This window comes from Carex rostrata, chromosome 28 (genome assembly GCF_964058835.1).
Source record: "Carex rostrata chromosome 28, lpCarRost1.2, whole genome shotgun sequence".
Taxonomy (NCBI): Eukaryota; Viridiplantae; Streptophyta; class Magnoliopsida; order Poales; family Cyperaceae; genus Carex; species Carex rostrata.
Genome location: NC_135945.1, coordinates 945,072 through 971,729, shown reverse-complemented (window position 1 = coordinate 971,729; position 26,658 = coordinate 945,072). Strand labels below are relative to the sequence as shown.

Genomic DNA, 26,658 nt, shown 5'->3' with positions numbered 1-26,658 from the left:
CTGGTTTAAGATGTGATCACCCTCGCCTCGTGCTTAATTAATCATTAAGCACGCAAGGCTAATCACAAATAATAAATCAAACAGCAGCGGAAGCAACATAATATAAATATCAAGCATCAGTCACATAGCAAATAAATAAACATACACATACATAACATATAATTCGATCCATCTCGGATCCAAATAACACCATCTATAGAAGGGGATACATGATCTATCGAACCCGTATATATAACACAGAAAATACGGGACTCGTAAACCTAATCAAAAGCCTAACCCTAACTAGGTCAAGTGATGTGGCCCTCGGGGACAGCTCCTGACATTTCCTGCTGCGGACCGCCATAACCTGTACCTAAAACCCACGAAACAACTTGTGGGTGAGCGACGAATCGCCCAGTATGTGACCCAGAATTATCCCCTCAGGGATCCTCTACGGCCAAAGCACTTTTATTTTATAAAATGAATACAATTAAAAATATGCACATGTGTGAACCTATATTAATATCTAATAGAACTTATAATACTTTTGAATGATGTCATGATGCAATTATTCTATTATGCCAACATGCGAAATAACCCAAAATAAAATCAAGGTGTAATATCGGATATAAATCAAATCGAAATCCAGTACTCATTGCACTGTGTGTCCAAATACAATAATAATAATAATAATATGGATAAAGTAAATCACCCCGTGCCGTGCCAATAGGATCAAAAGAATCGAATAATATAATCCAAGGACTGTGATCAGAGTGCAATGATACACGTTGCCTAGTGACATCGAGCATTGCTCCACAAGAACTGCACACTAGCCGATGGTTATACCTTTACCAAAATAATCTGAATAATATAATCCAAGGACTGTGATCAGGGAACAATGATACACGTTGCCTAATGACATCGCGCATTGCCCACAAGAACTGCACACTAGCCGATGGTTATATCTTTACCAAAATCCGGTGTGTCATCTCACCTACGATTCATCACCCAAACATATCCAATAGGAGAAATCATACAATGCAAGTCGTAAAAAGTTAATCTCTTTCCTCATGAGCAGAAGAGAACTCTACCGTCCGGCCAGACCAATAGGACACCACACATGGATTCTACCCAAACCGGTGCTGGAACCTCGCACAAGATTCTACCCAACACTACCCGGCTTGGAATCCCGTTTTGGATTCTACCCAAACCGGTGCTGGAACCCCGTACAAGATTCTACCCAACACTACCCGGCTTGGAATCCCGTTCTAGGCAAAGTAGCTCCTAATGTAGGGAAGGAATAAATCCCGAATCGTCCGTGCCTCAGGGCTCGAGTCCGGCCCGCACGCAATGGTAAAATGAATCGAAAAGAATACATAATCAAGTTTATACATATAATATAAATCCTAAAGCCATCCAAAGATCAAGTGACCCTCAGCTCAGTGGCTGTCGGGCCGTCCCATGCCAAGTGACACCAAGACGGAACGAAGTCACTCGGCTCTGCTCAGCTCTCACCAATGCATGCGTATGCACGTAAAGTAATAATATAGTCTTCTACGAGAAGAAGACCGCTAATAACCTAATATTCTAATAAGATATATATATATATATAATATTATTTAATTACTCTACTCTTAAAATACAGTAAATTCGAGTTTTTCAGGGTTTATGCAATTCTACCTACAGTGCAGAAAAGATAGACATGCTCTAAAGTTTTAATGCAACTACTTAAAAATAAAGTGCGGATGTCAGGTCAGATGGATCGACTAGTAAGAGTACGCCCACGAAAAGAATAATTCAGATATCCCACACCTGAGGGGGCTGGAGTCTCAGTCGCTAATAATCAACGTGCTCCACGTATGCTCCGAACTGCGGGTCAGTCGGATCGGTCCACGAGTCGAACTCGTACGGAGTCGGCTGATCTGTGATCACGTAACTTAAATTAATTAAAATCTACGCTAATTTTATTCTAACCTTCGTCCCAATTAATGTACAAGTCGATTTCTCGATTATTTCAATTTTATAAAATTACCGGTTCAGTCAGTCGGACTGATCTGATTAGGCATATATTAATTAATTAATCTCATGTCATTGAGCTTAGCATTAATCTTAATTTATAAGTTCGTCAACTATTGATCATTCACCTTGGTCTAATTTAATCTAATTTAATCCTAATTAAATTTATATTCTAATGATTTAATTTGAAGATATATTGCTTGTATAAATTCAAATGTCGAATTATTCGTAATAAAATAATTGTTCGAGAGTTGCGGTACATTATACGTGTTTTCACTTAACTAATATATTTTAATTTCCTATCTACTTGATTTATTTAGATCAGACTATAATTAATTTTAAAAAGGGTTCGAAATTCGGTTTTGAACGTTAATTTACAATTAAAATCCCTAAGGCAATCATTTAAATATAATCTATTAATTATATGATTATTGCGAATTTTATAATCCGTTTTAATATAGTTAAGCTATTTATATTCTAGAAGTGTTATTCGTTTATAAAATTTTAAAAATAGGGCCTTTAATTATTTTACGTGTTTTCTAACTAATTTTATTTCTAAGTCGCGCAATTCGTTATTTTTATCACTAATTAAATTTCTACGTTTAGTTAGTCGTTTCGAATCTAAGTCCATAACGAATATTTTTCGTTGCTAATTAACTGTCATTTATTAATTAGCAACGAATTTTTGTACAAGTTCGAAAAATGTTTTAAAATAATTATTTTAACTTTAAAACTTTTTATAAAACTTTTATTTTAGTTTAATGTGTTGTGTGTTTTAATTTGGTTTGTTTCGGGATCATACAGGTGTCCAATCGGGTTATTATAGTATCTGCTCAAATTATGTTATGAGTCATCATCGAGGCATCAGACCCTGGACGGTATAATCATCTCCCGATTTAATTTAAGTTTACATAAGCATCCGATTTTATTCGGTTACATTATCAAAACCTAAATTTTAAAAGCCGTCTTTTAATCCGTCAATTTCTCTATACCTTTCGGTCCAACTCAAATTAATTAAAGGCCCATAATTTAGAAAAGGTTTAAGCCTTTAATTAAAATTTCACAATCCACTTCCAAGTTCATTTATACTCATTTTTTTTGCCGAACCAACCAACCAAAAGGGCCAAGCCCAATATAAATTAAAAAGATTGCACCTTAGCCCCTAGTTGTTAACAAATCCAACAAGGGCCTACTTTATGCATAACAGACCCTCACATCTAATTAATCATACAAAGGATCTGATTTTCATGAAATCAAACCCAGATTTTTCCAAAAAAAAAAAAAATTTACGATTTGGTCCCTGTCAGTTCCAAGCCTGGTAAAACACGTCAAAACCATACCAGTATCTACACTAGGCTGGTACACTAGTACCAGCAACATCCATATAAACAACACAACAAGAAGTGCAAATAGAAATCGGACCAGAACAGGGCACACAGCAAAACAGGTCATGAGACAAGGAAATTCAGCCATACACACCGAACAGATCACAGTCCCAGAATCAAACACACCAGATACAAATCAGAGCACCAAGCAAGAATAGAACAAGGGAAAGGTCCAATGACGCAAGGCACAGCCACACGAGTGTCTTGCCGGGAAAATCAACAACCCGCGCAAGACGAAATCAAGACACTAACTAAGAGTTGCTCAACTAACCGGAAGGAAGGAATTGCAAGCAGGGGATTTTTAGAGGCCGACACCAACAGTCCTTCTCGCCCGTTCAGCAAGCAAAGAGGAGCACCAACAGCACCGAATTAACACAAGGGAGACACCACAAGACACCAGAAAATACACACAAGCTCAAAGAAAAGCCCTTAGAATTTCTATGGTTTTCAATCTCAAATCAGAGGCAAAATAGAGAGAGAGAGAAGTAGACTTGTCTCAACACATGAGAGGATAGAGAGAGAGAGTAAAAACCGTTCAAATGAGACCACAGCCATCTAATAAGCGAAATCAGACGGGTCTGACGGGACAGTGAGCGGGTCACCGATTAGGTTTCTGACAAAGAGCAAAAAGTCACCCAGGGTACCAATTTACTGACAAGGACGCGACAGTGCAGACAAATCGAATTCAAAGAAGAGAGAGGCGGGCAAAGCTTCTCGTCGAAGCAAGAGGAGAGGGAAACCCCTCTGTTGGAGACACGGAGTCAGAGACAGATAGAGAGGTAAGGAGAGGGTGGGGGGGGTAAATGAACGGGAGAGGAGAAGGAATTCAAACGAATTCATAAATTTTTGGGTGCGGACCCGATCTGTAAATCAAATTGGATTTATTCCAATGCATCTCCATTTTGGTTGATCTCTATTCTCTCCATTTAATTAAATCAAAGGAATGGGATGGTTCTAAGATTCGTGCATACTTAAGATCATTGGTTTATGATTTCTGGAATTCTAAATTGGTTTCCGTAAATTTTCTTAACATTGAACAAACAAATAATTTGATATTAATTTATATATATACATATATAATCTATTTATCAGATCAACTTTGAAATTCACGAATGGATGAGATTTTAAATTTTTAAACTAAATTTTTAATCTTGTACATAATTATGTTTATACATTTATATATTATCTATTATTGTTTTTATATATAAATGTGTCTTATTTATGTATACATATTTTTAACTCTTAAAATCAGACGACACAAAATTCATAGTTCCGTTATATTTTGATATTTTAGATTGGATTAAAATAAATCAGATAGTTTGGAAGATCATTAGTTTAGTTAGAAAATTTTTATTTAGTGTAAAGTTTGTTTTTAGCATTTTAATCACATTTTAAAATTTCGGAATATAACAACCTCCCCCCCAAATAAAAAGTTCGTCCCGAACGTCATGGGACTACTCCGTCGATCCGAATAGATGAGGGTATCGCTCCCGCATCTCATCCTCGAGCTCCCAAGTCGCCTCTCGTGGAGTATGATACTCCCACTGCACTAGTACCCGGCGAATAACTCGTCTCCGTAGCTGTGTATCCTGTGCGTCCAGAATGTGTATCGGACGGGCCTCGTAGGTCAAGTCCTGAGCCACCTGTAGCAGCTCGTACTCTAAAACATGTGACTCGCCTCTCATGTAGCGTCGCAACTGAGATACGTGAAAGACATCGTGTACACCAGCAAGAGACGGAGGTAATGCAAGTCGATATGCGGTACTACCTACTCGCTCAAGAATCATAAACGGGCCTATGTAACGTGGTGCTAGCTTGCCCTTGACTCCGAACCTCATGACTCCCTTGCGGGGAGACACTCGTAAAAGGGCGTGCTCGCCAACCTCCATGCTGAAGTCTCGACGCTTCGGATCCGCGTACTTTCTCTGACGATCCTGAGCCGCCTTCAGCCGATCCTGAATAATTCGCACCTTATCCGCACACTCCTCGATCAACTGAGGTACGGTAGGGCGAATCGCACTAGTAGGCCCCCAACAAACAGGAGTACGAACTCGGTGTCCGTACATAGCCTCGAACGGTGACATGCCGATACTCGTGTGATAGCTACTGTTATACGAGAACTCTGCCATGTGCAGATGATCCGTCCAATCGCCTCGCATCGTCAGCGCACATGCGCGGAGCATATCCTCTAACGTCTGGATCGTACGCTCTGACTGACCGTCGGTCTGCGGATGATGGGCGGTGCTAAAAACTACCTCAGTCCCGAGAGCCTCGTGAAAGCTCTTCCAGAACCGAGCGGTAAACCGAGGGTCGCGATCAGAGATAATCGTGGTCGGAACGCCATGTAATCGGTGCTGGTGCACCATATATAACATGGCCATCTGCTCTCCAGTCAAACCGTATCGGAAGGCGATGAAGTGAGCCACCTTGGTCAAAGTGTCAACTATGACCCATATCGCATCATCCTTCGACTTGGTCTTCGGTAGACCAGTCACGAAGTCCATGGTGATGATGTCGAACTTTTGCTCTGATTTCTTGAGAGGCTGGATGAGTCCTGGAGGTCTCTGACGGTCGGCTTTAACCTTTTGACAGGTCAAGCACTTCGCTACAAAGAGTGCAATCTCTCGGCGCATGTTCCTCCACCAGTAGTATTTCTTCAGATCTTGATACATCTTCGTCTCGCCAGGATGGATGGCGTATACCGAGTCATGTGCTTCCTTAAGGATCTTGTCCTTGAGTGAAGCTGCGTCCGGAACGCATAGTCTGTCACGGAATCTCAAAGCGCCCTCCTCGTCTACCCTAAACGGGGTGCTCCAACCAGATGTAACAGTGGCGCGAATCCTCTCGAGTCGGTAGTCACTACTCTGAGCCTGTCGTATCTCATCCATCAAGGTCGGCTGTACCACCAATGATGCTATCACTATCTCGCGGCTACTGCTAGCCTCGCATACCGGCTCCTCGGATGGAGTTACCCACAAATCCAGTCGCCTCATGTCCTCGAGCAGATGATGCTGCTGCGTGATCATTGCCGCCATATTGCCTCGACTCTTGCGACTCAAGGCGTCTGCCACTACATTGGCCTTCCCTGGATGATAATGTATCTCCAGCTGGTAGTCCTTCATCAACTCGAGCCACCTCCGCTGTCTAAGATTGAGCTCCTTCTGCGTGAAGACGTACTTGAGGCTCTTGTGATCCGTGTAGATCTTGCACTTGTCACCATAGAGGTAGTGACGCCAGATCTTCAAGGCGAAGATCACGGCTGCAAGCTCTAAATCGTGGGTGGGGTAGTTCCTCTCGTGGGTGCGCAGCTGCCTCGAGGCGTAGGCAATGACATGGCCATCCTGCATCAGGACGCATCCTAGTCCGCAATGGGAAGCGTCCGTGTAGACGGTATACTCCATGCCAGAGATAGGCATAGCTAGGACCGGTGCTGTAACGAGCCGACTCTTGAGCTCCTTGAAGCTACTCTCACGCTCAGGAGTCCACTCGTACTTGACTCCTTTCTGCAGCAGCTGGGTCAGCGGTAGAGAAAGTCGTGAGAAATCCTTGACGAAGCGGCGGTAGTAGCCCGCTAACCCCAAGAAACTCCGTACCTCCGTGACGCTCGTGGGTGCCTGCCAATCGGTAATAGCTGATATCTTCTGTGGATCAACTGCTAATCCATCTCTAGATATCACGTGTCCAAGGAAGTCAACTCGCTCGATCTAGAAGGCGCACTTCGAGAACTTAGCGTATAGCCGATGCTCTCGAAGTCGCAGTAGCACCATCCGTAAGTGCATGGCATGCTCCTCCTGACTCTTGGAGTAGACCAAGATGTCATCGATAAATACTACCACGAATAAGTCTAGATAATCTGCAAAAACTGAGTGCATGAGACTCATGAAGTAGGCGGGAGCGTTCGTCAGTCCAAAGGACATGACTCGGAACTCGTAGTGTCCGTATCGAGTGCGGAATGCGGTCTTCGGAACATCGGTCGCCCGAATGCGCATCTGGTGATATCCGGACCGCAGATCGATCTTCGAATACACCTGTGAACCCTGTAGCTGATCGAACAAATCATCGATGCGCGGTAGAGGATACCGGTTGGGCACCGTACACTTGTTCAACTCTCGGTAGTCGATGCAGAGACGAAGGGATCCATCCTTCTTCCTCACGAAGAGGACAGGAGCTCCCCAAGGAGATGTACTCGGTCGTATGAAACCCTTCTCGAGAAGGTCCTCGAGTTGCGTCTTGAGCTCTCTAAGCTCGGCAGGTGCCATGCGGTAGGGAGCTCGCGCAACTGGTGTAGTCCCGGGCTGTAGCTCTATGCAGAACTCAACCTCGCGGTCCGGGGGCATCCCAGGTAACTCCTCCGGAAATACGTCAGGAAACTCCCTCGCTATCTGTACGCTATCTAAATCTCCATCTCCATCCTCGCCCTCGGCCATGACTACGGATGCGAGAAACGCGCTGCATCCAGACGTGAGTAAGTGAGTCGCTCGAAGTGCAGGTATGACAGGAATCCCTGTCCCTGGCTTTCGGCCCTTGAAGACGAACGAAACCTCGTTCGGTCGACCGAACCGTACGACGTGTCTCTCACAGTCGACTACAGCGCGATGCGTGGCCAACCAGTCTAGACCCAGCAGTACGTCAAAATCAGACATGTCCAATACCGTAAGGTCTACTGCTAGGTCCCTATTGGCGATTCGGACCTTGCGGTCCTTGCAAATCCTGTCTACCAGGACTCGCTTCCCGAGGGGCGTCTGTACCTCCATGGCACAGGCCCTAAGCTCAGTAGTCCACTCATGCGTACGAACGAAACTAACTGATACAAAAGAATGACTAGCGCCTGTATCGATAAGTACGTATGCCGGGCTACTAGATATAAATAACGTACCCGTGATGAGATCCACGTCCTCATGCATCTGCTCGTCCAAGGTAGGAGGATCTGGTAGTATCTCCCTGCCGAATGTCTCGTCAGCCGGGATCTCCTCTCCTAATGTAGCATGGATGCGCGCAGAGTCACGACCGGCTCCAGATCCAAACCTACCGCCTCGCTGTGGGGTGCTGCCACCGCTGCTGCGGGGAAATACCGTACCATGACCACGACCTCTGGATCCAGCAGTGGTACCTCGGACAGAAGTCTGGCCACCTCCTGGACGCTGTGGGCATGAATATGCCCAATGGTTGGGAGACTGGCAGATGAAGCAAGCGCCTGAGGGTGGGCGAGGAGCTGCTGATCCTGACAGACCACGGAATGGCTGAGACTGGGGCCGCCTCACCATCTGCTGGGAGGGGACAGCCCTACCTCGTCCCTGGGAGGCAGTGAAATCGGTCCTCGGTCGGACACTACGATGCTGGTGCTGGAGTCTCTCTATCGACTCCGCGTGGTCTATCAAGGTGTCGATGGTCGTGCTCGAACAGGCGGTCGTGTGCAATGCCAATGAGGGCTGCAATCCCTCAATGAAACGCAAGCGGCGATCCTGCGGATCTGCCACTAAGTCGGGAGCATAGCGAGACAGGCTGATGAACTGGGACCCGTAGTGGCGCACAGTCGAGCTGCCCTGAGTGAGAGACTCAAAGCTCTGCCTAAGGGTCCGTAGACGTGCCTGACCCATGAAGCGGGCGCGGAAAGCAGTGGTAAACCATGTCCAAGGTATAGGGCCCTCATGGCCCTCGTGCTCGTACTGGGGCTGCCGTGAGGCCCACCAATGACGGGCATCTCCGTCAAGGAGTGTAGCGGCAAGCTCAGTATGGTAGTCCATAGGAGATCGAGCAAGACGAAGTGTCTCCTGTACCGCAGCGAGCCACTCCTCAGCTACGGTATAAGCGCCACGCCCATCAAACCGGGGCGTGTGAATACGGATGAAATCTCTGTGAGCTGTAGAGAAGGGATCGCGCTGGTCGCGACCCGCAACAGCTCCCTGGCCCGCGAACTGGGCCAGACCCTCGAAGAACTGCCGCATGAGCTGTGCAGCGTCCATCCCACCACGAGGTGGTGACGGTGGTCCACGCGGTCCACGTCTACGTGGTGGAGAGCGAGGGGGTGAAGGAAAATGTCCACCCCCGCGGGGTGAGGAAGGAGGCGGTGGTGGTGGTGGAGGCTGGTATACCATATGGCCAGCAGCCTGCGAGGAGCCAGCTCGGCTACCCGCGCTACCTACCGAGAGCTCCGAGTGGGGCTCAATCGGCAGAGATGCGGCTCTACGGCGCCGCGGACGTGGATCGCGGCGATCGTCCATGGGGCAACTGAAAATCAATAGTAACAATAAATGTAAGATCCATGATACGTGTGAGATGGGCGTATGACAAGAGGGAATTTCGATCATAAGTATTTATATGCAAGTTTTTCGTTTGAAAGGTATTGCTTAAAGTGCTTTGACTCGTGTATATATATATATATATATATATATATAGATATATTCAATCATTGGCATGTGACTATGCTTGACCTTTCGTTTCTTCGAGTGATACCCAGCTCAGCCCATAAGGATAACGGTAAGCTGAGCTCTGATACCACCCTAAGGATGTCACACCCCAAACCAGGAATTCTGGTTTAAGATGTGATCACCCTCGCCTCGTGCTTAATTAATCATTAAGCACGCAAGGCTAATCACAAATAATAAATCAAACAGCAGCGGAAGCAACATAATATAAATATCAAGCATCAGTCACATAGCAAATAAATAAACATACACATACATAACATATAATTCGATCCATCTCGGATCCAAATAACACCATCTATAGAAGGGGATACATGATCTATCGAACCCGTATATATAACACAGAAAATACGGGACTCGTAAACCTAATCAAAAGCCTAACCCTAACTAGGTCAAGTGATGTGGCCCTCGGGGACAGCTCCTGACATTTCCTGCTGCGGACCGCCATAACCTGTACCTAAAACCCACGAAACAACTTGTGGGTGAGCGACGAATCGCCCAGTATGTGACCCAGAATTATCCCCTCAGGGATCCTCTACGGCCAAAGCACTTTTATTTTATAAAATGAATACAATTAAAAATATGCACATGTGTGAACCTATATTAATATCTAATAGAACTTATAATACTTTTGAATGATGTCATGATGCAATTATTCTATTATGCCAACATGCGAAATAACCCAAAATAAAATCAAGGTGTAATATCGGATATAAATCAAATCGAAATCCAGTACTCATTGCACTGTGTGTCCAAATACAATAATAATAATAATAATATGGATAAAGTAAATCACCCCGTGCCGTGCCAATAGGATCAAAAGAATCGAATAATATAATCCAAGGACTGTGATCAGAGTGCAATGATACACGTTGCCTAGTGACATCGAGCATTGCTCCACAAGAACTGCACACTAGCCGATGGTTATACCTTTACCAAAATAATCTGAATAATATAATCCAAGGACTGTGATCAGGGAACAATGATACACGTTGCCTAATGACATCGCGCATTGCCCACAAGAACTGCACACTAGCCGATGGTTATATCTTTACCAAAATCCGGTGTGTCATCTCACCTACGATTCATCACCCAAACATATCCAATAAGAGAAATCATACAATGCAAGTCGTAAAAAGTTAATCTCTTTCCTCATGAGCAGAAGAGAACTCTACCGTCCGGCCAGACCAATAGGACACCACACATGGATTCTACCCAAACCGGTGCTGGAACCTCGCACAAGATTCTACCCAACACTACCCGGCTTGGAATCCCGTTTTGGATTCTACCCAAACCGGTGCTGGAACCCCGTACAAGATTCTACCCAACACTACCCGGCTTGGAATCCCGTTCTAGGCAAAGTAGCTCCTAATGTAGGGAAGGAATAAATCCCGAATCGTCCGTGCCTCAGGGCTCGAGTCCGGCCCGCACGCAATGGTAAAATGAATCGAAAAGAATACATAATCAAGTTTATACATATAATATAAATCCTAAAGCCATCCAAAGATCAAGTGACCCTCAGCTCAGTGGCTGTCGGGCCGTCCCATGCCAAGTGACACCAAGACGGAACGAAGTCACTCGGCTCTGCTCAGCTCTCACCAATGCATGCGTATGCACGTAAAGTAATAATATAGTCTTCTACGAGAAGAAGACCGCTAATAACCTAATATTCTAATAAGATATATATATATATATATAATATTATTTAATTACTCTACTCTTAAAATACAGTAAATTCGAGTTTTTCAGGGTTTATGCAATTCTACCTACAGTGCAGAAAAGATAGACATGCTCTAAAGTTTTAATGCAACTACTTAAAAATAAAGTGCGGATGTCAGGTCAGATGGATCGACTGGTAAGAGTACGCCCACGAAAAGAATAATTCAGATATCCCACACCTGAGGGGGCTGGAGTCTCAGTCGCTAATAATCAACGTGCTCCACGTATGCTCCGAACTGCGGGTCAGTCGGATCGGTCCACGAGTCGAACTCGTACGGAGTCGGCTGATCTGTGATCACGTAACTTAAATTAATTAAAATCTACGCTAATTTTATTCTAACCTTCGTCCCAATTAATGTACAAGTCGATTTCTCGATTATTTCGATTTTATAAAATTACCGGTTCAGTCAGTCGGACTGATCTGATTAGGCATATATTAATTAATTAATCTCATGTCATTGAGCTTAGCATTAATCTTAATTTATAAGTTCGTCAACTATTGATCATTCACCTTGGTCTAATTTAATCTAATTTAATCCTAATTAAATTTATATTCTAATGATTTAATTTGAAGATATATTGCTTGTATAAATTCAAATGTCGAATTATTCGTAATAAAATAATTGTTCGAGAGTTGCGGTACATTATACGTGTTTTCACTTAACTAATATATTTTAATTTCCTATCTACTTGATTTATTTAGATCAGACTATAATTAATTTTAAAAAGGGTTCGAAATTCGGTTTTGAACGTTAATTTACAATTAAAATCCCTAAGGCAATCATTTAAATATAATCTATTAATTATATGATTATTGCGAATTTTATAATCCGTTTTAATATAGTTAAGCTATTTATATTCTAGAAGTGTTATTCGTTTATAAAATTTTAAAAATAGGGCCTTTAATTATTTTACGTGTTTTCTAACTAATTTTATTTCTAAGTCGCGCAATTCGTTATTTTTATCACTAATTAAATTTCTACGTTTAGTTAGTCGTTTCGAATCTAAGTCCATAACGAATATTTTTCGTTGCTAATTAACTGTCATTTATTAATTAGCAACGAATTTTTGTACAAGTTCGAAAAATGTTTTAAAATAATTATTTTAACTTTAAAACTTTTTATAAAACTTTTATTTTAGTTTAATGTGTTGTGTGTTTTAATTTGGTTTGTTTCGGGATCATACAGGTGTCCAATCGGGTTATTATAGTATCTGCTCAAATTATGTTATGAGTCATCATCGAGGCATCAGACCCTGGACGGTATAATCATCTCCCGATTTAATTTAAGTTTACATAAGCATCCGATTTTATTCGGTTACATTATCAAAACCTAAATTTTAAAAGCCGTCTTTTAATCCGTCAATTTCTCTATACCTTTCGGTCCAACTCAAATTAATTAAAGGCCCATAATTTAGAAAAGGTTTAAGCCTTTAATTAAAATTTCACAATCCACTTCCAAGTTCATTTATACTCATTTTTTTTGCCGAACCAACCAACCAAAAGGGCCAAGCCCAATATAAATTAAAAAGATTGCACCTTAGCCCCTAGTTGTTAACAAATCCAACAAGGGCCTACTTTATGCATAACAGACCCTCACATCTAATTAATCATACAAAGGATCTGATTTTCATGAAATCAAACCCAGATTTTTCCAAAAAAAAAAAAAATTTACGATTTGGTCCCTGTCAGTTCCAAGCCTGGTAAAACACGTCAAAACCATACCAGTATCTACACTAGGCTGGTACACTAGTACCAGCAACATCCATATAAACAACACAACAAGAAGTGCAAATAGAAATCGGACCAGAACAGGGCACACAGCAAAACAGGTCATGAGACAAGGAAATTCAGCCATACACACCGAACAGATCACAGTCCCAGAATCAAACACACCAGATACAAATCAGAGCACCAAGCAAGAATAGAACAAGGGAAAGGTCCAATGACGCAAGGCACAGCCACACGAGTGTCTTGCCGGGAAAATCAACAACCCGCGCAAGACGAAATCAAGACACTAACTAAGAGTTGCTCAACTAACCGGAAGGAAGGAATTGCAAGCAGGGGATTTTTAGAGGCCGACACCAACAGTCCTTCTCGCCCGTTCAGCAAGCAAAGAGGAGCACCAACAGCACCGAATTAACACAAGGGAGACACCACAAGACACCAGAAAATACACACAAGCTCAAAGAAAAGCCCTTAGAATTTCTATGGTTTTCAATCTCAAATCAGAGGCAAAATAGAGAGAGAGAGAAGTAGACTTGTCTCAACACATGAGAGGATAGAGAGAGAGAGTAAAAACCGTTCAAATGAGACCACAGCCATCTAATAAGCGAAATCAGACGGGTCTGACGGGACAGTGAGCGGGTCACCGATTAGGTTTCTGACAAAGAGCAAAAAGTCACCCAGGGTACCAATTTACTGACAAGGACGCGACAGTGCAGACAAATCGAATTCAAAGAAGAGAGAGGCGGGCAAAGCTTCTCGTCGAAGCAAGAGGAGAGGGAAACCCCTCTGTTGGAGACACGGAGTCAGAGACAGATAGAGAGGTAAGGAGAGGGTGGGGGGGGTAAATGAACGGGAGAGGAGAAGGAATTCAAACGAATTCATAAATTTTTGGGTGCGGACCCGATCTGTAAATCAAATTGGATTTATTCCAATGCATCTCCATTTTGGTTGATCTCTATTCTCTCCATTTAATTAAATCAAAGGAATGGGATGGTTCTAAGATTCGTGCATACTTAAGATCATTGGTTTATGATTTCTGGAATTCTAAATTGGTTTCCGTAAATTTTCTTAACATTGAACAAACAAATAATTTGATATTAATTTATATATATACATATATAATCTATTTATCAGATCAACTTTGAAATTCACGAATGGATGAGATTTTAAATTTTTAAACTAAATTTTTAATCTTGTACATAATTATGTTTATACATTTATATATTATCTATTATTGTTTTTATATATAAATGTGTCTTATTTATGTATACATATTTTTAACTCTTAAAATCAGACGACACAAAATTCATAGTTCCGTTATATTTTGATATTTTAGATTGGATTAAAATAAATCAGATAGTTTGGAAGATCATTAGTTTAGTTAGAAAATTTTTATTTAGTGTAAAGTTTGTTTTTAGCATTTTAATCACATTTTAAAATTTCGGAATATAACAACCTCCCCCCCAAATAAAAAGTTCGTCCCGAACGTCATGGGACTACTCCGTCGATCCGAATAGATGAGGGTATCGCTCCCGCATCTCATCCTCGAGCTCCCAAGTCGCCTCTCGTGGAGTATGATACTCCCACTGCACTAGTACCCGGCGAATAACTCGTCTCCGTAGCTGTGTATCCTGTGCGTCCAGAATGTGTATCGGACGGGCCTCGTAGGTCAAGTCCTGAGCCACCTGTAGCGGCTCGTACTCTAAAACATGTGACTCGCCTCTCATGTAGCGTCGCAACTGAGATACGTGAAAGACATCGTGTACACCAGCAAGAGACGGAGGTAATGCAAGTCGATATGCGGTACTACCTACTCGCTCAAGAATCATAAACGGGCCTATGTAACGTGGTGCTAGCTTGCCCTTGACTCCGAACCTCATGACTCCCTTGCGGGGAGACACTCGTAAAAGGGCGTGCTCGCCAACCTCCATGCTGAAGTCTCGACGCTTCGGATCCGCGTACTTTCTCTGACGATCCTGAGCCGCCTTCAGCCGATCCTGAATAATTCGCACCTTATCCGCACACTCCTCGATCAACTGAGGTACGGTAGGGCGAATCGCACTAGTAGGCCCCCAACAAACAGGAGTACGAACTCGGTGTCCGTACATAGCCTCGAACGGTGACATGCCGATACTCGTGTGATAGCTACTGTTATACGAGAACTCTGCCATGTGCAGATGATCCGTCCAATCGCCTCGCATCGTCAGCGCACATGCGCGGAGCATATCCTCTAACGTCTGGATCGTACGCTCTGACTGACCGTCGGTCTGCGGATGATGGGCGGTGCTAAAAACTACCTCAGTCCCGAGAGCCTCGTGAAAGCTCTTCCAGAACCGAGCGGTAAACCGAGGGTCGCGATCAGAGATAATCGTGGTCGGAACGCCATGTAATCGGTGCTGGTGCACCATATATAACATGGCCATCTGCTCTCCAGTCAAACCGTATCGGAAGGCGATGAAGTGAGCCACCTTGGTCAAAGTGTCAACTATGACCCATATCGCATCATCCTTCGACTTGGTCTTCGGTAGACCAGTCACGAAGTCCATGGTGATGATGTCGAACTTTTGCTCTGATTTCTTGAGAGGCTGGATGAGTCCTGGAGGTCTCTGACGGTCGGCTTTAACCTTTTGACAGGTCAAGCACTTCGCTACAAAGAGTGCAATCTCTCGGCGCATGTTCCTCCACCAGTAGTATTTCTTCAGATCTTGATACATCTTCGTCTCGCCAGGATGGATGGCGTATACCGAGTCATGTGCTTCCTTAAGGATCTTGTCCTTGAGTGAAGCTGCGTCCGGAACGCATAGTCTGTCACGGAATCTCAAAGCGCCCTCCTCGTCTACCCTAAACGGGGTGCTCCAACCAGATGTAACAGTGGCGCGAATCCTCTCGAGTCGGTAGTCACTACTCTGAGCCTGTCGTATCTCATCCATCAAGGTCGGCTGTACCACCAATGATGCTATCACTATCTCGCGGCTACTGCTAGCCTCGCATACCGGCTCCTCGGATGGAGTTACCCACAAATCCAGTCGCCTCATGTCCTCGAGCAGATGATGCTGCTGCGTGATCATTGCCGCCATATTGCCTCGACTCTTGCGACTCAAGGCGTCTGCCACTACATTGGCCTTCCCTGGATGATAATGTATCTCCAGCTGGTAGTCCTTCATCAACTCGAGCCACCTCCGCTGTCTAAGATTGAGCTCCTTCTGCGTGAAGACGTACTTGAGGCTCTTGTGATCCGTGTAGATCTTGCACTTGTCACCATAGAGGTAGTGACGCCAGATCTTCAAGGCGAAGATCACGGCTGCAAGCTCTAAATCGTGGGTGGGGTAGTTCCTCTCGTGGGTGCGCAGCTGCCTCGAGGCGTAGGCAATGACATGGCCATCCTGCATCAGGACGCATCCTAGTCCGCAATGGGAAGCGTCCGTGTAGACGGTATACTCCATGCCAGAGATAGGCATAGCTAGGACCGGTGCTGTAACGAGCCGACTCTTGAGCTCCTTGAAGCTACTCTCACGCTCAGGAGTCCACTCGTACTTGACTCCTTTCTGCAGCAGCTGGGTCAGCGGTAGAGAAAGTCGTGAGAAATCCTTGACGAAGCGGCGGTAGTAGCCCGCTAACCCCAAGAAACTCCGTACCTCCGTGACGCTCGTGGGTGCCTGCCAATCGGTAATAGCTGATATCTTCTGTGGATCAACTGCTAATCCATCTCTAGATATCACGTGTCCAAGGAAGTCAACTCGCTCGATCCAGAAGGCGCACTTCGAGAACTTAGCGTATAGCCGATGCTCTCGAAGTCGCAGTAGCACCATCCGTAAGTGCATGGCATGCTCCTCCTGACTCTTGGAGTAGACCAAGATGTCATCGATAAATACTACCACGAATAAGTCTAGATAATCTGCAAAAACTGAGTGCATGAGACTCATGAAGTAGGCGGGAGCGTTCGTCAGTCCAAAGGACATGACTCGGAACTCGTAGTGTCCGTATCGAGTGCGGAATGCGGTCTTCGGAACATCGGTCGCCCGAATGCGCATCTGGTGATATCCGGACCGCAGATCGATCTTCGAATACACCTGTGAACCCTGTAGCTGATCGAACAAATCATCGATGCGCGGTAGAGGATACCGGTTGGGCACCGTACACTTGTTCAACTCTCGGTAGTCGATGCAGAGACGAAGGGATCCATCCTTCTTCCTCACGAAGAGGACAGGAGCTCCCCAAGGAGATGTACTCGGTCGTATGAAACCCTTCTCGAGAAGGTCCTCGAGTTGCGTCTTGAGCTCTCTAAGCTCGGCAGGTGCCATGCGGTAGGGAGCTCGCGCAACTGGTGTAGTCCCGGGCTGTAGCTCTATGCAGAACTCAACCTCGCGGTCCGGGGGCATCCCAGGTAACTCCTCCGGAAATACGTCAGGAAACTCCCTCGCTATCTGTACGCTATCTAAATCTCCATCTCCATCCTCGCCCTCGGCCATGACTACGGATGCGAGAAACGCGCTGCATCCAGACGTGAGTAAGTGAGTCGCTCGAAGTGCAGGTATGACAGGAATCCCTGTCCCTGGCTTTCGGCCCTTGAAGACGAACGAAACCTCGTTCGGTCGACCGAACCGTACGACGTGTCTCTCACAGTCGACTACAGCGCGATGCGTGGCCAACCAGTCTAGACCCAGCAGTACGTCAAAATCAGACATGTCCAATACCGTAAGGTCTACTGCTAGGTCCCTATCGGCGATTCGGACCTTGCGGTCCTTGCAAATCCTGTCTACCAGGACTCGCTTCCCGAGGGGCGTCTGTACCTCCATGGCACAGGCCCTAAGCTCAGTAGTCCACTCATGCGTACGAACGAAACTAACTGATACAAAAGAATGACTAGCGCCTGTATCGATAAGTACGTATGCCGGGCTACTAGATATAAATAACGTACCCGTGATGAGATCCACGTCCTCATGCATCTGCTCGTCCAAGGTAGGAGGATCTGGTATTATCTCCCTGCCGAATGTCTCGTCAGCCGGGATCTCCTCTCCTAATGTAGCATGGATGCGCGCAGAGTCACGACCGGCTCCAGATCCAAACCTACCGCCTCGCTGTGGGGTGCTGCCACCGCTGCTGCGGGGAAATACCGTACCATGACCACGACCTCTGGATCCAGCAGTGGTACCTCGGACAGAAGTCTGGCCACCTCCTGGACGCTGTGGGCATGAATATGCCCAATGGTTGGGAGACTGGCAGATGAAGCAAGCGCCTGAGGGTGGGCGAGGAGCTGCTGATCCTGACAGACCACGGAATGGCTGAGACTGGGGCCGCCTCACCATCTGCTGGGAGGGGACAGCCCTACCTCGTCCCTGGGAGGCAGTGAAATCGGTCCTCGGTCGGACACTACGATGCTGGTGCTGGAGTCTCTCTATCGACTCCGCGTGGTCTATCAAGGTGTCGATGGTCGTGCTCGAACAGGCGGTCGTGTGCAATGCCAATGAGGGCTGCAATCCCTCAATGAAACGCAAGCGGCGATCCTGCGGATCTGCCACTAAGTCGGGAGCATAGCGAGACAGGCTGATGAACTGGGACCCGTAGTGGCGCACAGTCGAGCTGCCCTGAGTGAGAGACTCAAAGCTCTGCCTAAGGGTCCGTAGACGTGCCTGACCCATGAAGCGGGCGCGGAAAGCAGTGGTAAACCATGTCCAAGGTATAGGGCCCTCATGGCCCTCGTGCTCGTACTGGGGCTGCCGTGAGGCCCACCAATGACGGGCATCTCCGTCAAGGAGTGTAGCGGCAAGCTCAGTATGGTAGTCCATAGGAGATCGAGCAAGACGAAGTGTCTCCTGTACCGCAGCGAGCCACTCCTCAGCTACGGTATAAGCGCCACGCCCATCAAACCGGGGCGTGTGAATACGGATGAAATCTCTGTGAGCTGTAGAGAAGGGATCGCGCTGGTCGCGACCCGCAACAGCTCCCTGGCCCGCGAACTGGGCCAGACCCTCGAAGAACTGCCGCATGAGCTGTGCAGCGTCCATCCCACCACGAGGTGGTGACGGTGGTCCACGCGGTCCACGTCTACGTGGTGGAGAGCGAGGGGGTGAAGGAAAATGTCCACCCCCGCGGGGTGAGGAAGGAGGCGGTGGTGGTGGTGGAGGCTGGTATACCATATGGCCAGCAGCCTGCGAGGAGCCAGCTCGGCTACCCGCGCTACCTACCGAGAGCTCCGAGTGGGGCTCAATCGGCAGAGATGCGGCTCTACGGCGCCGCGGACGTGGATCGCGGCGATCGTCCATGGGGCAACTGAAAATCAATAGTAACAATAAATGTAAGATCCATGATACGTGTGAGATGGGCGTATGACAAGAGGGAATTTCGATCATAAGTATTTATATGCAAGTTTTTCGTTTGAAAGGTATTGCTTAAAGTGCTTTGACTCGTGTATATATATATATATATATATATATATATAGATATATTCAATCATTGGCATGTGACTATGCTTGACCTTTCGTTTCTTCGAGTGATACCCAGCTCAGCCCATAAGGATAACGGTAAGCTGAGCTCTGATACCACCCTAAGGATGTCACACCCCAAACCAGGAATTCTGGTTTAAGATGTGATCACCCTCGCCTCGTGCTTAATTAATCATTAAGCACGCAAGGCTAATCACAAATAATAAATCAAACAGCAGCGGAAGCAACATAATATAAATATCAAGCATCAGTCACATAGCAAATAAATAAACATACACATACATAACATATAATTCGATCCATCTCGGATCCAAATAACACCATCTATAGAAGGGGATACATGATCTATCGAACCCGTATATATAACACAGAAAATACGGGACTCGTAAACCTAATCAAAAGCCTAACCCTAACTAGGTCAAGTGATGTGGCCCTCGGGGACAGCTCCTGACATTTCCTGCTGCGGACCGCCATAACCTGTACCTAAAACCCACGAAACAACTTGTGGGTGAGCGACGAATCGCCCAGTATGTGACCCAGAATTATCCCCTCAGGGATCCTCTACGGCCAAAGCACTTTTATTTTATAAAATGAATACAATTAAAAATATGCACATGTGTGAACCTATATTAATATCTAATAGAACTTATAATACTTTTGAATGATGTCATGATGCAATTATTCTATTATGCCAACATGCGAAATAACCCAAAATAAAATCAAGGTGTAATATCGGATATAAATCAAATCGAAATCCAGTACTCATTGCACTGTGTGTCCAAATACAATAATAATAATAATAATATGGATAAAGTAAATCACCCCGTGCCGTGCCAATAGGATCAAAAGAATCGAATAATATAATCCAAGGACTGTGATCAGAGTGCAATGATACACGTTGCCTAGTGACATCGAGCATTGCTCCACAAGAACTGCACACTAGCCGATGGTTATACCTTTACCAAAATAATCTGAATAATATAATCCAAGGACTGTGATCAGGGAACAATGATACACGTTGCCTAATGACATCGCGCATTGCCCACAAGAACTGCACACTAGCCGATGGTTATATCTTTACCAAAATCCGGTGTGTCATCTCACCTACGATTCATCACCCAAACATATCCAATAGGAGAAATCATACAATGCAAGTCGTAAAAAGTTAATCTCTTTCCTCATGAGCAGAAGAGAACTCTACCGTCCGGCCAGACCAATAGGACACCACACATGGATTCTACCCAAACCGGTGCTGGAACCTCGCACAAGATTCTACCCAACACTACCCGGCTTGGAATCCCGTTTTGGATTCTACCCAAACCGGTGCTGGAACCCCGTACAAGATTCTACCCAACACTACCCGGCTTGGAATCCCGTTCTAGGCAAAGTAGCTCCTAATGTAGGGAAGGAATAAATCCCGAATCGTCCGTGCCTCAGGGCTCGAGTCCGGCCCGCACGCAATGGTAAAATGAATCGAAAAGAATACATAATCAAGTTTATACATATAATATAAATCCTAAAGCCATCCAAAGATCAAGTGACCCTCAGCTCAGTGGCTGTCGGGCCGTCCCATGCCAAGTGACACCAAGACGGAACGAAGTCACTCGGCTCTGCTCAGCTCTCACCAATGCATGCGTATGCACGTAAAGTAATAATATAGTCTTCTACGAGAAGAAGACCGCTAATAACCTAATATTCTAATAAGATATATATATATATATAATATTATTTAATTACTCTACTCTTAAAATACAGTAAATTCGAGTTTTTCAGGGTTTATGCAATTCTACCTACAGTGCAGAAAAGATAGACATGCTCTAAAGTTTTAATGCAACTACTTAAAAATAAAGTGCGGATGTCAGGTCAGATGGATCGACTGGTAAGAGTACGCCCACGAAAAGAATAATTCAGATATCCCACACCTGAGGGGGCTGGAGTCTCAGTCGCTAATAATCAACGTGCTCCACGTATGCTCCGAACTGCGGGTCAGTCGAATCGGTCCACGAGTCGAACTCGTACGGAGTCGGCTGATCTGTGATCACGTAACTTAAATTAATTAAAATCTACGCTAATTTTATTCTAACCTTCGTCCCAATTAATGTACAAGTCGATTTCTCGATTATTTCGATTTTATAAAATTACCGGTTCAGTCAGTCGGACTGATCTGATTAGGCATATATTAATTAATTAATCTCATGTCATTGAGCTTAGCATTAATCTTAATTTATAAGTTCGTCAACTATTGATCATTCACCTTGGTCTAATTTAATCTAATTTAATCCTAATTAAATTTATATTCTAATGATTTAATTTGAAGATATATTGCTTGTATAAATTCAAATGTCGAATTATTCGTAATAAAATAATTGTTCGAGAGTTGCGGTACATTATACGTGTTTTCACTTAACTAATATATTTTAATTTCCTATCTACTTGATTTATTTAGATCAGACTATAATTAATTTTAAAAAGGGTTCGAAATTCGGTTTTGAACGTTAATTTACAATTAAAATCCCTAAGGCAATCATTTAAATATAATCTATTAATTATATGATTATTGCGAATTTTATAATCCGTTTTAATATAGTTAAGCTATTTATATTCTAGAAGTGTTATTCGTTTATAAAATTTTAAAAATAGGGCCTTTAATTATTTTACGTGTTTTCTAACTAATTTTATTTCTAAGTCGCGCAATTCGTTATTTTTATCACTAATTAAATTTCTACGTTTAGTTAGTCGTTTCGAATCTAAGTCCATAACGAATATTTTTCGTTGCTAATTAACTGTCATTTATTAATTAGCAACGAATTTTTGTACAAGTTCGAAAAATGTTTTAAAATAATTATTTTAACTTTAAAACTTTTTATAAAACTTTTATTTTAGTTTAATGTGTTGTGTGTTTTAATTTGGTTTGTTTCGGGATCATACAGGTGTCCAATCGGGTTATTATAGTATCTGCTCAAATTATGTTATGAGTCATCATCGAGGCATCAGACCCTGGACGGTATAATCATCTCCCGATTTAATTTAAGTTTACATAAGCATCCGATTTTATTCGGTTACATTATCAAAACCTAAATTTTAAAAGCCGTCTTTTAATCCGTCAATTTCTCTATACCTTTCGGTCCAACTCAAATTAATTAAAGGCCCATAATTTAGAAAAGGTTTAAGCCTTTAATTAAAATTTCACAATCCACTTCCAAGTTCATTTATACTCATTTTTTTTGCCGAACCAACCAACCAAAAGGGCCAAGCCCAATATAAATTAAAAAGATTGCACCTTAGCCCCTAGTTGTTAACAAATCCAACAAGGGCCTACTTTATGCATAACAGACCCTCACATCTAATTAATCATACAAAGGATCTGATTTTCATGAAATCAAACCCAGATTTTTCCAAAAAAAAAAAAAATTTACGATTTGGTCCCTGTCAGTTCCAAGCCTGGTAAAACACGTCAAAACCATACCAGTATCTACACTAGGCTGGTACACTAGTACCAGCAACATCCATATAAACAACACAACAAGAAGTGCAAATAGAAATCGGACCAGAACAGGGCACACAGCAAAACAGGTCATGAGACAAGGAAATTCAGCCATACACACCGAACAGATCACAGTCCCAGAATCAAACACACCAGATACAAATCAGAGCACCAAGCAAGAATAGAACAAGGGAAAGGTCCAATGACGCAAGGCACAGCCACACGAGTGTCTTGCCGGGAAAATCAACAACCCGCGCAAGACGAAATCAAGACACTAACTAAGAGTTGCTCAACTAACCGGAAGGAAGGAATTGCAAGCAGGGGATTTTTAGAGGCCGACACCAACAGTCCTTCTCGCCCGTTCAGCAAGCAAAGAGGAGCACCAACAGCACCGAATTAACACAAGGGAGACACCACAAGACACCAGAAAATACACACAAGCTCAAAGAAAAGCCCTTAGAATTTCTATGGTTTTCAATCTCAAATCAGAGGCAAAATAGAGAGAGAGAGAAGTAGACTTGTCTCAACACATGAGAGGATAGAGAGAGAGAGTAAAAACCGTTCAAATGAGACCACAGCCATCTAATAAGCGAAATCAGACGGGTCTGACGGGACAGTGAGCGGGTCACCGATTAGGTTTCTGACAAAGAGCAAAAAGTCACCCAGGGTACCAATTTACTGACAAGGACGCGACAGTGCAGACAAATCGAATTCAAAGAAGAGAGAGGCGGGCAAAGCTTCTCGTCGAAGCAAGAGGAGAGGGAAACCCCTCTGTTGGAGACACGGAGTCAGAGACAGATAGAGAGGTAAGGAGAGGGTGGGGGGGGTAAATGAACGGGAGAGGAGAAGGAATTCAAACGAATTCATAAATTTTTGGGTGCGGACCCGATCTGTAAATCAAATTGGATTTATTCCAATGCATCTCCATTTTGGTTGATCTCTATTCTCTCCATTTAATTAAATCAAAGGAATGGGATGGTTCTAAGATTCGTGCATACTTAAGATCATTGGTTTATGATTTCTGGAATTCTAAATTGGTTTCCGTAAATTTTCTTAACATTGAACAAACAAATAATTTGATATTAATTTATATATATACATATATAATCTATTTATCAGATCAACTTTGAAATTCACGAATGGATGAGATTTTAAATTTTTAAACTAAATTTTTAATCTTGTACATAATTATGTTTATACATTTATATATTATCTATTATTGTTTTTATATATAAATGTGTCTTATTTATGTATACATATTTTTAACTCTTAAAATCAGACGACACAAAATTCATAGTTCCGTTATATTTTGATATTTTAGATTGGATTAAAATAAATCAGATAGTTTGGAAGATCATTAGTTTAGTTAGAAAATTTTTATTTAGTGTAAAGTTTGTTTTTAGCATTTTAATCACATTTTAAAATTTCGGAATATAACAGCTTTGAAGTAGAACCTGAAATGCACGCATGAGAAAGACATATTATTGATCACATAAATAAATGCTTTGGCGATATGTAAACCGTATGTCGGCATTGATTATAACAAGAATATATTGAACCTGGACGACAGCGGGATGGTTATTGCGGGAATATTGCTTCCACTTTTGAAAAATGTGTTGATCTTCTTCTGATGAAACTAACTCGGCACTAACACTGCCTTTATCCAGTGCACTCTCCACCCTCTCTTTCATAGTTTCATATATCATCTACAACCAAAAATTGCAAAAATGCAATTTTCAATCCGAAATTATGATGAAGTAAACTGGTGGATATATAAGTACCTACCTGTGGCACCATCAATACTTGTAATAGAAATTCAAAATCAATTAGCCTGATACTACGTAGGAAATTAAAATGCTTCACTCTAGTATACATGCTTGAGACATGTGACTTCGCATAGGCATTTCGTCAAAAAGATGGTGTGCAAGGCAACGGAGCCTAGCTATATTTGCCCACATTGAATTGAAAAAGAAATGCTTTTATTGATTGACTGTAAGGATTTATATAGACAACATAGCCTGTTAGATTTTTTTTTTTTTTTTTCATTTCATTGGTTGCGAGGGCAACAGAGCCATAAGTTTTATTTCATTGATCGATTGATTTTTCATTACATTACTCTACTAGTCGTTGGACTTTCCTATTATGCGAAATCTAATGCAGCACATTGATTCTAATTGATTTATATTAATGTGATTAATTCCATAATCTTGAAAATAATGATTTATAAAATTGCATATAACAGATGCTGCTAATTAGTGTTTTCGATGTAGTATTGTACCTTCAATACTCTTCATTCAGTCCTCCATTTCTCTCCATTTCTTGGAGATTACTCAATCCTAAAAATCTCCTCGTAATAAAAAAATATGCCGACATTCTAATTTATCAATCAATTTATCTTGATTAATTGTTAAACTATTGAATTACCATTCAGTATTAACTACTACGTACTAAACGATTTTTTAAAGAATAACCTCACCTTGTAAGAATTCTACGTTGTAATATTAAAGTTTTTTTCTAATGAAATGAACAGAGAGCGTGTGGATTAACTGTGGCTATTCTTAGCAAATCAAAACAGAACAATTAAGCAGAAATACAGAAACTGATTCAATCAGTATACAGAAAATGCGACCATACACGACATATCTTATACAGATGTAATTTTCTTTTTTTCACAATGATAGTGTATAATGGAAGGAGGTACACGTACGAATAAAATCTCTAACATATATATACACACGCAGTCTGAAAGTTTTGAACCTTGTCCAGAAGTCACGTTTATTTATGCACGGTTTAATTATATTAAACCATATACGATTGTACTACTTCATACACGGTCGTTTCTTAAAAGATTGTATTTGATTTTGCTCAATTTAAAAACACTGTTTTTTAATTCAAGCTGTGTATGATTCATTCGCGTCTCTCAACAAAAACCCTGTTAGTAATTAACATTTTGTCTCAACCACTCTCTTCACACACTTACACCATTTAAGTCCAGTCTCCTCCCCTAATTTGTCCCTTCGTTGTGCTTTTCTTTCCTCTGATTGGTGTTGATCTTGTCTTCATCCCATATCTTCATTTTCCCTCGTGTGCAATCTTGATTTTATGTCGAGGTTTAACACGATGATACTTAGAGGAACTATGATGAGCTATAAAACTAGACAACCCCAATCAGACGAAGAAGAGGAAAATAAATATTAAATAACTAGCAATTGTGTTTTAAATCATAAAAATATATGAAGGTTTTGTTATGAATAAATATTAAATGTGTATATGTCATTCATTTTGTAACTCCTATATTAACCCTCAATTTATTTTCTCACTACTATTAGAATTTATTTCTACATTTATTATTTGTATGGCTTTCATTTACAATTTGTAGCCTATAAATAGAGGCTTTGTAATCTTGTATTGTACACACATGAAAAATGTATGAATAAAGATATTGTTATCTTTTTCTCTTGATCTTGTTTATTCTTGTTTA

At 42.8% G+C, this 26,658-nt stretch overlaps 2 protein-coding genes across 7 annotated transcripts in view; both read right to left on the bottom strand.

The window, feature by feature from the left end:
- The window catches only part of LOC144545534 (cellulose synthase-like protein G2), a 54,826-nt gene that overhangs the window by 9,124 nt on the left and 19,044 nt on the right, over window positions 1–26,658 (bottom strand). Inside the window, exons 2-3 of one of the 2 annotated variants that reach the window (XM_078294099.1) lie at window positions 24,737–24,883; window positions 24,622–24,631 (exon numbers count right to left, since the gene is read on the bottom strand). The exons of the other annotated variant lie outside the window; for it this stretch is intronic. Coding sequence (XP_078150225.1) covers window positions 24,622–24,631; window positions 24,737–24,883 — 157 coding nt within the window. The remainder of the gene's footprint in view (window positions 1–24,621; window positions 24,632–24,736; window positions 24,884–26,658) is intronic. 2 annotated transcript variants of the gene reach the window in all.
- Window positions 84–24,260, bottom strand: LOC144545535 (uncharacterized). 5 transcript variants are annotated; one of them, XM_078294104.1, is made up of 5 exons: window positions 13,564–14,400; window positions 11,704–11,813; window positions 8,257–9,608; window positions 1,792–1,901; window positions 84–352 (listed from the first exon to the last, which is right to left on the bottom strand). In XM_078294104.1, the coding sequence occupies exons 3-4, from the start codon at window positions 9,599–9,601 to the stop codon at window positions 1,816–1,818; spliced, it is 1,431 nt and encodes a 476-aa protein (XP_078150230.1). In that variant the 5' UTR covers window positions 9,602–9,608; window positions 11,704–11,813; window positions 13,564–14,400; the 3' UTR covers window positions 84–352; window positions 1,792–1,815. The 5 variants fall into 5 exon arrangements, 4 of the variants coding, with proteins under 4 accessions (XP_078150230.1, XP_078150231.1, XP_078150229.1 ...); XM_078294103.1 differs by lacking the exons at window positions 84–352; window positions 1,792–1,901; window positions 13,564–14,400 and adding exons at window positions 18,169–19,520; window positions 21,616–21,725; window positions 23,476–24,260 and having other exon boundaries at window positions 9,476–9,608; XM_078294102.1 differs by lacking the exons at window positions 84–352; window positions 1,792–1,901; window positions 8,257–9,608; window positions 13,564–14,400 and adding exons at window positions 10,000–10,262; window positions 18,169–19,520; window positions 21,616–21,725; window positions 23,476–24,260.